At 35.8% G+C, this 10,961-nt stretch overlaps 1 protein-coding gene across 1 annotated transcript in view; it reads right to left on the reverse strand.

Annotated features, from left to right (window-relative positions):
- The window catches only part of CFAP20DC (CFAP20 domain containing), a gene marked incomplete at both ends in the record, with an annotated part of 67,428 nt that extends 58,506 nt beyond the window's left edge, over positions 1–8,922 (reverse strand). Inside the window, 4 exon segments of the mRNA XM_083869480.1 lie at positions 4,010–4,082; positions 6,023–6,116; positions 6,602–6,691; positions 8,902–8,922. Of these exon segments, the coding sequence (XP_083725606.1) occupies positions 4,010–4,082; positions 6,023–6,116; positions 6,602–6,691; positions 8,902–8,922 (278 nt within the window).
- Between the last annotated feature and the right edge of the window lie 2,039 nt (positions 8,923–10,961).

Below are 10,961 nucleotides of genomic sequence, written 5' to 3' on the forward strand. Positions count from 1 at the left end.
AAAGTTTACCTTCAGTCTCTATCTAAAATCTTCCAATAATTTCAGATGTACATGATAGAATTAGTGTCTATGTCCTGCTTTGAATTTTAAGAGGTTGGTGTAAGGTTTGCAAGACTAACCAAGATTCATATTGTTCTGTATCTGAAAACATGCTGGGTATCTAGGTTAACATCAATGATTTACAGTATCTCTGTGAGCAAAGCTAAAATGATGACTGATTACGATAGCATCTGATTCACATAAATTCAAACTAATATGGTATCTACGAATAAGTTAGCTATGCCTATAAAACCTACTATGTTGTGGTTATTAAAAAACTCAAAGTAATAAGCTTACATTTATAGAAACAACTGTTTGAAAACAGGAAATATGGTACCAATATATATTTATTCTACTCTACTGTTCACAGGCCGTGTAATAAGATTTCTTATCAGAAAGCACAACTACTTCAGGAATAAAGAGATTTTAGCCCCTTTTTCCCTACAGATTCCTTCATACATAACTAGCTTCAACAGAAAATGTATCATGTATGTTCCAGAGTTTGAAACTCTCACAGAGTTTGCATTAGTTCAGAATATAACAAGAGCTGATGCCTTCTGGAGCTGGCGAAGGCTAGTGGCAAGCAAAGGTAATTTGACTGTGAACAGTGGGACAGTAACTGAGCAAACCTGTTGATAAATGCTTTGCCAGCTGAGCAAAGGTGGAAAGGTTGAGGTTTAAACACCAGGAAGAATTCAGAAACTAGGAGACATAGGTTGCATTCAAGTGAATAAGCAATCATGTTGTGGTCCTCAGCACATCCTGGCTGGAAAGATGGTCCATAAGGTACTGTGTGATTCTAGGAAGTGGCAACACAGCAGAGCCCCACGGGACATTAATACCGAGCACCAAGTCTGGGCTTGGGGGCAGCAGCAGTTTTCACTGACAATGGGCATGTCTGCTCTGCAGCTTTTCCTGCCAGAGCCAAGGGGATCTCATAAGATAAGTGAGACCTCCCCAGCTACAAGCTGTGCCACATGGGATTTACAGCTGTTGACCATGCCAAGATTTAAACAAGTTTGAAGCAGCTTGAATTTGCCATCACTTCAAGAGGTAGCGTGACTTTGGAGCTGCAGCAATGGGTGAGTAAGTACCATGCCTGAACTGGGAAGAAAAAGGTTGAACGATACACAGGAACTCACATGAGACCACAAAATATTTCAGTACATAACCAGGAATTGAGCATCTCATCCTTGTTCTTACACCAGACTAGTCTACTTTTTTTTTTTTTTTTTTTTTTTTTTTTTTTTTTTTTGCTATGGCACAATTTCAAGGTCTATTTCCTCACATCAGCTGCTCTAATCATTTGCTGTAAAACTGTCCATTATAAGATGTGCTAATTTCATGTGATACCCAACACTGAGAAAAAGCATATGAGAACCGAAGTATGACCATGAGTGGCATTACAGTTCTTCAAGAATAAATGTCTGAGTGCCTGTCAAAATGCCAAGCAGAAGTATTAACACCCACATGTCCATGTATTGGGAATTAAAGCAAAAATGACAACACAAGCCAGATGTTGTTTTCTTTTACATTCAAATATTGTTTCAAACATTGAGTTACCTTTTTCAGAAAAGTTGCAAAATCCATAACACTGAAGATTTAACAACCGGCAACTGCATTTGCTGCAGACAGCTATATTCAGCATTACTAATAGCCTTGCTATTATTTGCTCCAAAGAAGCTGCATAAATTACATGCTCTCTACCTTAGTGGTGATTTTATTATGCTTCATCAAATTTTTCATCCACAATCTCTTTTACACATTTTTACACAGATCAATACATTGACTGTTAATGTGGTGGTATTCATCTAATCATGCCATATAAAGAAGTATCTAAAATTCTATTTAAATTTTCTCTGAAGAAAAGATAAACCAGCTAATAAAGACAGTAGTTTGCACATTTCAGTATTTATGGCAGGAATCTTGCATGACTGGTTAACAGCATCAAGTTAGAAAGTTTGGCTCAGCTGATGCCAGCAGTGATGAATGGTCTTGAAGAAATTCTTGTTTTTGCTGACCAAATCCATCACTGAACAGAATGCAAAAGAAGATGAAGCCCAAACTAAATTCCTATTTCCATATCTCTGCAGAATGGGACAGCAAGAAATGTAACATAAAGCTTCATGCCCAGGTATTACAAAACTTCTCAGTGATTTTTACATAAAGTAAATTTCATGGCTTGGCATGCTATCAATTTTCACTTGAAGTTGCTCAAAGATTCAGCACTAAGTAGTCTGGTTGTGTAAGAAACCATCTTTGAACATTAAACTTCAGGAAGCAACAACGGCATCAACATTCTGTCTGCAAAAAAGCAAGAGATTTCTTTCAAAACATTTGAAAAGAAGGGAACTGAACAACAGTCAAATGAAGCAAGAAGGACTTGTCTTTATTATTTACTGGATTATCTCAAGTCTGCTAGGATAAAATAATGCATTGTCTATTCTGCAAGTCTTGAAGGACTTTATGGGTACAAAGAAGTTACAGTTGATTTCAAATACAAAACTCAGTATTAAAACTATTTTAAAATAAGTTTTATTAACTTTTTCATGCAGTTGCACTAAGTGGGGAACAACTGATATTGTACTTTTAAGACAAACACCTTCATTCAAAGTAACTGTATCTAAAGAGAAAATACATAGTTAACATAGTTTATATTATATGCATTATATAGCAATATGTTACATTATATATATATATATATATATATATATCAATCAAATACAAAATACATGTATTTAAATCCATACAAATACCTAAGAATATTGTAAGGACGTGTATTTGCTTTTATAAGAGGGACACAGGTAAGATGGGAACAGGAAGTAGAAAGAAAAGATGAAGAAAATGTCAAGTCTAAATATAAGCTGGAAAGAGGAAAGGCAAATAAAGGTGGGAGAGGTGATAGAAAATGGTTTTATAAAAAAAAAAAAGAAGACCAACAAAAAAAACAAACCAAACAAAAAAAACAAGCAATGAGAAAAATAAAATTAGTAAAAGTAGAAAAGAGGTTCTTGTTAAGAAGGTGGCAAATACCCAAAAGAATCAAACCAAACATGACACTACAGGAAAATCTGAATTCCTGTACCTGTCATTTAATCTCTGCCCCTGCCTACAGAATGTCCATGAGAAGCAAATCTCAGTTTTGGTTTGGTACTTAGAGTTTGGTCTCCATGCGCTGCATGACATACTCTGTTTGTTTTGCCCCTTTAAATGCAAACTTACAGAAAGTCAAACAAAAATAGAGTCCTTCTTTCACTTTCCACGACTTAATTGCTAATTTAATTGATATCATTCAACCCATCTTTTCTTGCAGGGCTTCTAATGGCCTAATATTTCTTTTGTTAATCCAATCCCAGATATTCTACAGGCTACAAAGCTGAGTGAGTTGTGCTGTTTATATATAAACAGATGGTGTCACTAGGGGAAGAATGCTGTCCAAAGTCTGACAACTGCCCAAGTTTAAAACTCTATTAAATCACTTCATACCTAACTAATAAAAGATCTGTTTGTGCTGTACCTCTCTTTCTTCACAGTGTGGAAATAATTATACCAATTGAGAACCCATTTGTTTTTCTACCTTCTTAGCGTTTGGTTGTGTTTTTCTCCCCTAGTTATTAGAATATGTATTTATTTTTTGCCCTGAACCAAAGGGCTCTCTCTTATGACTTATGAATAAGTCTCTTGTGAACTTTCAGGCAGTCCTCATGCACCAGTATTTTCATATGTTTGATAAACTTGTGTCCCATTTCTTCAGATTTTTCATCATCTTCATTCAGGATTTTTTTGAGTTTGTTCTGTCTTCAAAGGAATGTCAGTATTTAAAACATCTAAGAAATAATGATCTCATTAGCTTAATTACTTTTTATTGCCTTGACAAGTCACCATGCTTTAATGCAAAATATGCCACCATAATTAATGACTGCAATCAAGAATTCACTTTAAGTATTCAAGGAAATTTTATGCATCTTACAGTAACTCAGTGGAGAAGTCTTTTCCCAATGGCACAAAAATCTGGAGTGTCAGAAATTGCTGCACAAGTCCCACTAGAAACAGGGAAAAAAAAAAAAAAGTGCTGTGTGCATGCAGATGCACGTTTCACTATCCAGCATTTCGATTCTGTACCATATGCTATGCTCCTACAACACTATTTCCCAAGGTTCACACAACATATGAACACAAGAAAAACCTGAAGAAATTCAATTCAAACTGCAACAAAGGCATTGTTTCAAAAGTCCCATCTGTGGCTTTGGTGGAATTCTCATGAAAGGAAAAGGAACTTTTTTTTTAGCTTACAATTTTTGAGCTCCAAGAGCATGAAGACAATAAATATCCCATAAGAATTATAAAATGAAGTAATACTTTCCTGTTAAGAATATCTTATAGTCATGTTGAACTTGCACTCATGTTGGTCACAATGTACACCTTGCTAAGCAACTTCAAAAAACTCTTCGGTGAGAATGCAATTCAGATCATGACAACACTGCTCAGTGGAGGCTTCTGATTTTCAGAATAGTAGCAAAGGTGTTTGATTGAGGAAACAAACAAAAAATTCAGGTAGTTCCCTATCATGGGAATACAGTACAAAGCTGTCTGAATTGAACCATATGTTATTTTCTTAGATATTCCATCAGAGATGGTACAGGCTGCTTTTCCTTGACTTCACAAGCCTGACCAGCAGCATTGGCTCCTCTTCTAAAGAATGATGAATCAGAACTTCTTTTGAGGGCCAAATGACTCCTTAAAACTTCAAATTAGATTTGCATATACAGTATCTTTTATTTTGGAAGAGTACACAAAGTTCCAGTGCAACTGGGAGACCATATACTTGATTAATTAAATACTTGAGGTACATGCACCTCAAGAGAGGAAGAGACCAAGATAGAAGGAAACAGAATGGTAACAGATGGAAACCTGACTGCAGTATTGCAGCACTAGCTAAAGTAAATTTAAAACCAAACTATTTTAGCAGTGATTACCCACACAATTAATTCTTAATCCTAATTTTAATGTTTAGGAACAATTAGCAATTTTTTTCTTTAAATTTTTTACTGTTATTTGCTATAGTAGTTTATTATACCATGGAAAATTAATTAGTTTGGTTTCCCAAAAATACACATTCCATTACTATCTATTTTAATGAAGATAACAGCCAATTTTTTAAATGAAAATCAGACTAAACTTCAAGCCCATACAGCGTGACCAGGGCAAAGTGTTTTTTTTTTTTTTTTTTTTTTTTTGTTTGTTTGTTTGTTTGTTTGTTTATTGGAAAAAACTTAAGTCTTACTGTATACCCTGCATGAGAAGTCTATTAGAAGATTCCCATTCAATTTGTGTAAAATTACCATCTCAATTTTTCTTCAAAAACAAGCAGTTAATTCTAAACAAGCTCTAAATTCACTCCTACACGCCTTCTAAGGTACACCACCCTGCCAAGGAGTTTAAGGCATATGATGACTGCTGTATTGCAGACTGCTTGGATTCTGCCTTGTTGTGGTGCAACAGACATCCTGGGAAACACTCCATACTACCCTGAAACACTGAATACATAAACACAGAGGAAATTCGGGTATAACTTTTTGTCCTGCTAGTGCTTATTTGATACAAAAATAAAAATTCTTTAAAAGGTAAAATGAGAAAGGGGACAGGAAACTAGTTCACATTAATTAGTGCCAGTAGAATTACTGGCTTTGGTAAGTGCTGAATGGAGTCAGAGGGTATTTATCAGACATTGGTCTGTAGCAGGATCAGGTATAAAAATGAATGTGGCAGCACCAGGACATGTTAGATCTTCCCTACAGTATTTACTCTAATATGGTATTTCTCTAAGTTTTACTTATTTGCAACTGACCTGCTAAAAAGTTGATGAAAATGCACTTTTCCTATGCTGAATTATGCCTGAACTAAGGGAGAATAATGTAAATTTTGCATTCCAATACAAGATTGATGTAATAATCAGAACAACATTTAATTCTTTGATACTCACAAGTTTGTTTGGTAGTCCTTGGCAGCTTCATTTTGTTGATTAGACTGTTTCCTTCAAGTACAAAAACAAAGCCTTTTAGTTCTTTGTCGTATTCCTACAAAAAGGAGCAACAAAATAAGCATCCTGATAGAATTCTCCTCCTGACAACCAACCATGCTACCAACATACAAAGCTATTTTTTTTTTAATCAGAAAATGCAGATGGCACTGCAAGTATAACTGGTTCACATTTGATGGCAAAAATATAATCCACACAAGTATGTCCTTTACTTGTGTGTTTTATGAACAAATAATGCTGACAAACAGGACTTATGATTCACTGAGCAAAGCTCAACTCACTGGTTACCAGAGTACCAAAATTACTTCCTAAATATTTAAACTGTAAAATTACACTGACCAACTCAGTCAGCAAGCAGGCATACAGAAGTAATTTAAGTAGTCATTAAGTCTGCCATAATGACAGAACTGCAAGTGACAACTCCACTGTCAGGTCAAAGCCCTCATTACCTTCTAATTTTTAGCTTCATTCACATTTTTCTAGTTTATACTCTAGGTTTTATAGATTTCTTTGAAAACTTACTTTTGATATAGCTGATGGGTGGCCAAAAATCTTCCATTTTGCTCCTGGGTTCCTGCCTTGAGCACTGAATATTTCAACAAAGGGGCCCCCCTATGAAAAAGTGGTTTAAGGATACATCATCCAGTCAATGCTCAGCACTAAATTCTCAATGGTCAAGATGAGAACCTAAGAATCCCTCTGTATCATGTTGTTATCACAGTCACTATTACTGATCAGTCAGACAGCAGAATATCAATAACAACTTCTAGACTACTATAACATATCAATTCACGTACTCAATACTTGGATTTACTAGAGGATCAGAAGATAAAATTGAAGGAATACCATGGAGCATTTTATATTATTTTATCTATAATGTAATTTTCCAAAAAGCAAAATTATTGTAAATATTCTAAAAAGTCATGCAAGAGATGACTAATTTGTATTTGGATAAGATCTATTTCTACAATTTGCTACATGACGTGAATTTTAAAACATGCTGCTAAAAAATAAAAGGTGTTGCAGACTTGCATGTTCTGTCTGATTTCCAATGGAAATGAAGTTTACACCATTTCTCTACATACATGAATGGCTCTGCCTACATATTTTATAACTTTTCTACTAGTTACCAAAATCCAGCCTGATCTGACCAAACAAAAATTTACCAACTTTTCTGGGTCAAATTAAGTGGCCTGGTAGTAGATCTGATACCAGTCAGTATCACCATGGAAAGGAGAAGGGCTACAGCCTTCATGAGGCAACAGAGAATTATTACAGGAAAAAGGTTATTATGGATGTCCCTGTCAGGTAAAAACTCCTGACAACAGAGCACGTGCTCTATTGGACATCAAGGAATCTAAACACAGGCTCACAGGGAGGTTGATTTTATTGCCTCTGCTTAGGGAATTACTTGCCTCTAGACTTTTGCCATTTGATGTCGCATTTTTTGTGACATCTGATGCACTCAGCCTCCAGTTTGCTAAGCATTTTTTCAGCAGCATGGTTGACCTAATCAATCATTACACCTCTGCCATTCCCTTCTAATTTCTAGCTGCCTGCACTCCCCAATTCTCTTTATGCTCAGCTGCCCAAGCAATTGCCTGCAAGTCAGAATGAGCAAGAGGGGCAAGCAAAAGAAATGCACCTCAGATTAGTTTTTCAGAGAACATCAACTCTGCACTGTATATGAATTAGGTATTTTCCTCTGCCCACACACACCTGGCAGCTCCAGCTACATGGCTGATCCCAGTGACTGGATTTAGTAAGTTCTAAAAAATTCAAAATGGCATTCCATAAACTGCACTCAAAATATTTTCTAAATTTACAGTGAATGATTTTTTAAAATATAGTATACTATCAATTTCCAAGTTACCTGATTTAAGGACTACAGGATCAACCTCTCAAAAAGTTAAAGATTTTTAACTGCCAAGCTTTGTGTGCTTGCAGCCAATCTTAAATAAGTAGCTTTTTCTTCCATCTTTACATTTTGTTAATAGTGCAGCTCTTGAGTTGGCCCTGATTTGAGGTTAAACTGAACAGGACATGGAAAAATAGCAGACACAAGATGAGAAAATGTCAAAGAAACAGTGATGCAAGAAGCTGACAGAAGTTACAAAAGTGCTGTGGAGGATGGTTGGGTCTCATGGAGGGCCCTAGGGAAGTTAGGCAAGAAACTGCCAAACTCCACAATCAGCCGGAGGGGAGTACAGAACATCTTTGGGGAGCACAATCCTGCAAAGCCAGTGGCAGCTGGGCAGCAGAAATTCCAGGAAAAGCTGGGACATCCTAGGGAACAGCATCAGAAATATCAATTTTGGATACAGAAATAGCACATCTGGGATCAGTAGGGAAAATGTAGTTGTAGTGGGTTGTTTTCTCGGGATGGGACTAGAGCAGAGATAGGGAGGCAAAGTGTGGTAGAAGGAGAGGCCAGGAAAGACTAAAAGAGATAATGAAGTTCCAAATAATGTGACTACTGTTGTCACGAGCTTGTGCTGGACCAAGGGAATAAACCAACTCCCTTTTCTGACTACATCTTAGGAGCTGGGACTCCTTCCATGACTGCATGGAAGCAGATGTGCCTTCCCTGGCTCACAAGGGTGAAGAACAAAAGCCATTGCCAAACTCATGTTGTGCCCATTTCAGACCTGACAGCATCAGCAGCTACCCTATTACTTCATAACACGTCTATAAAAATACTGAATTATGAAACACTCCAGAACACTCCTGTAACTGGACTTTTTGCCTCTCAGGATAAGCTATTTTAATTGAGCTCTCTCAGAGATGAAAATGGGTAAAAATTAGGATTATTTCTGCTTTACCTGATAGTGGTTTCTGAACATTTTTCCAGCTTTCACAGGCAGAAAATAATTTTTGCTTCTCAATCAGTAAAGACACTTGCAAGCTATGCTGAAAAACAAACAAACAAATTATATAGGATTTGACATGAAAAAAATCCTATAATGACACTCCAACCATATTAAATATGTGAATACTATTATAAAGTACTGTTCTGAGTAGAAATGTACATCAACCGCATCAGAGTGCTACTGCAAAAGAATTAACACAAAAATAATACTAATACTGACACCGTCTTGGAAAACATTTTCTTTGTGCATCAAGTACTCAGGGCTGCCTTTTCTTATATTTCAAGTAAAACTAGTAATTTTATGTCAGTCCTTATTTTTAATCAATGAAGACTTTCTCATTCTTTAAAAATGCTTAAAAATAATCTTTAACACATATTTTTTATTGTTCTTTGTTCTCAAGTGGCCACTGGAAAACATTAGAATCCATTAAAGAGGAGCTTAACATTCAATATAGAAAAGTAGAAACGTGGAACAGCTGCAACAGAAATCTCTCCATCTAGAGGTATTTGGCAGAGACTTCTGAGACAAGTTATCTTCTTTCACATTCAGCACTCTTCTTTGAGGATGATTACTGTGAGACTCAAACCAAGCACTTCAGTTATCTGAGGGCTGCTCAAGTCACTGTGAATTAAGAGATGTCTGCAGTTATAGAATTGGAACAGTGGAAAGGGAAAGGACTGACACTGGAAGCTTCCCATGTTCCTTTGATCACAATGAGTGTCTGGGGGCTCACCTGGCATCAACAGAAAGTGGAGAGACCCTGAACATAAAAGGAAGTTGTCACTCTCCAAAGACAGGGAGAATCAGTCACAAGAGACAACAAGCACCTTCACTGAGAACTGAAAGGGCTCCTCAACTCACAGAAGAATCCTTTCACAAGACTCTGCCTCACTTTTATTTTATATACTTTGTTTTGTTCATCTTCATTTTGGGTACAAACAACTTAAGAATTATATTATTTTTAATTACTGGATATTTTTTCAGACTTCAACCAGTTTTTTTAACAAACAGAAACAATATGCTGACCAGGTGATTATAAATACAGCTTCTCATAATGAACAGTTCAGCTCCCAGAACCAAAAAGTAACAAAGTTATAAAAATTATGAAAATATATATATGACTGCAAATGAACTAGAAATTCAGTGACAATATGCATGAGTTCATGAAGAATGAATCCACCCAAAGGATTAGAGGAGAATTTTATTTGAAAAAAGTAAATAATCATTCATTTATGAAAATGTGATGAAATCTATTGATATTTATCCACATTTATTTTAATCAGCAACAATTAAATCTTGAACTTGTCTGTAAATAAAATAAGAATAGAAAAACAATCAGATATTGTAAATTTATTCCATGCTCTTGCCAGAAATATTAGTTCATTTAAAATTTTTTGATTATAAGGAAAAAGAAATTTTAACCCCACAGTAGGCCTATCAAAACTTGTAATTAGTATTTTGATTGAATATAACTAATATTGTCACTGCACTTCTAAAACATCAATTGCATTATTCAATGCTTTATACCACTTTCTATACAGGTTTTCCACTTGTTGACATATTTTTTTTAATTACTACATTAATAGTTATATTGAGCTACTTATGAACTAGACGTTTTAGAAAAATGTTCTAAAGAATGCACTTCTAAAGCAAGTATATCAGACTTTTCCTTCTCTCTAAATAATCAACATAAAAATCACTTATTTCTGAAATCACTGTCCATTTTTCTGTCTGCAGCCCTATCTTTGTTATTATCTACAGCCTTTAAACAAGCCAGAACTACTCAAAATGGTACGATTCATGTCTTAGTGAGAAGTAGTGCCACCATGAAACCAATCTCAGTGACCGACTGTTGTGATTCCCTCTGCCAGAGCAGAATGTGAAGGACCTGCAGTGAATGAGAGACGGGAGCCAAGCCCTCCTGCAGGACGTATTTACGATGGTGCATCCCTGTAACTCACACCCTGAGGCACTTGTCATTCCAGGACTGAGCAATTCAATTTTTATTTATT

This window comes from Zosterops lateralis (assembly GCF_965231275.1).
Source record: "Zosterops lateralis genome assembly, chromosome: 11".
Taxonomy (NCBI): domain Eukaryota; kingdom Metazoa; phylum Chordata; class Aves; order Passeriformes; family Zosteropidae; genus Zosterops; species Zosterops lateralis.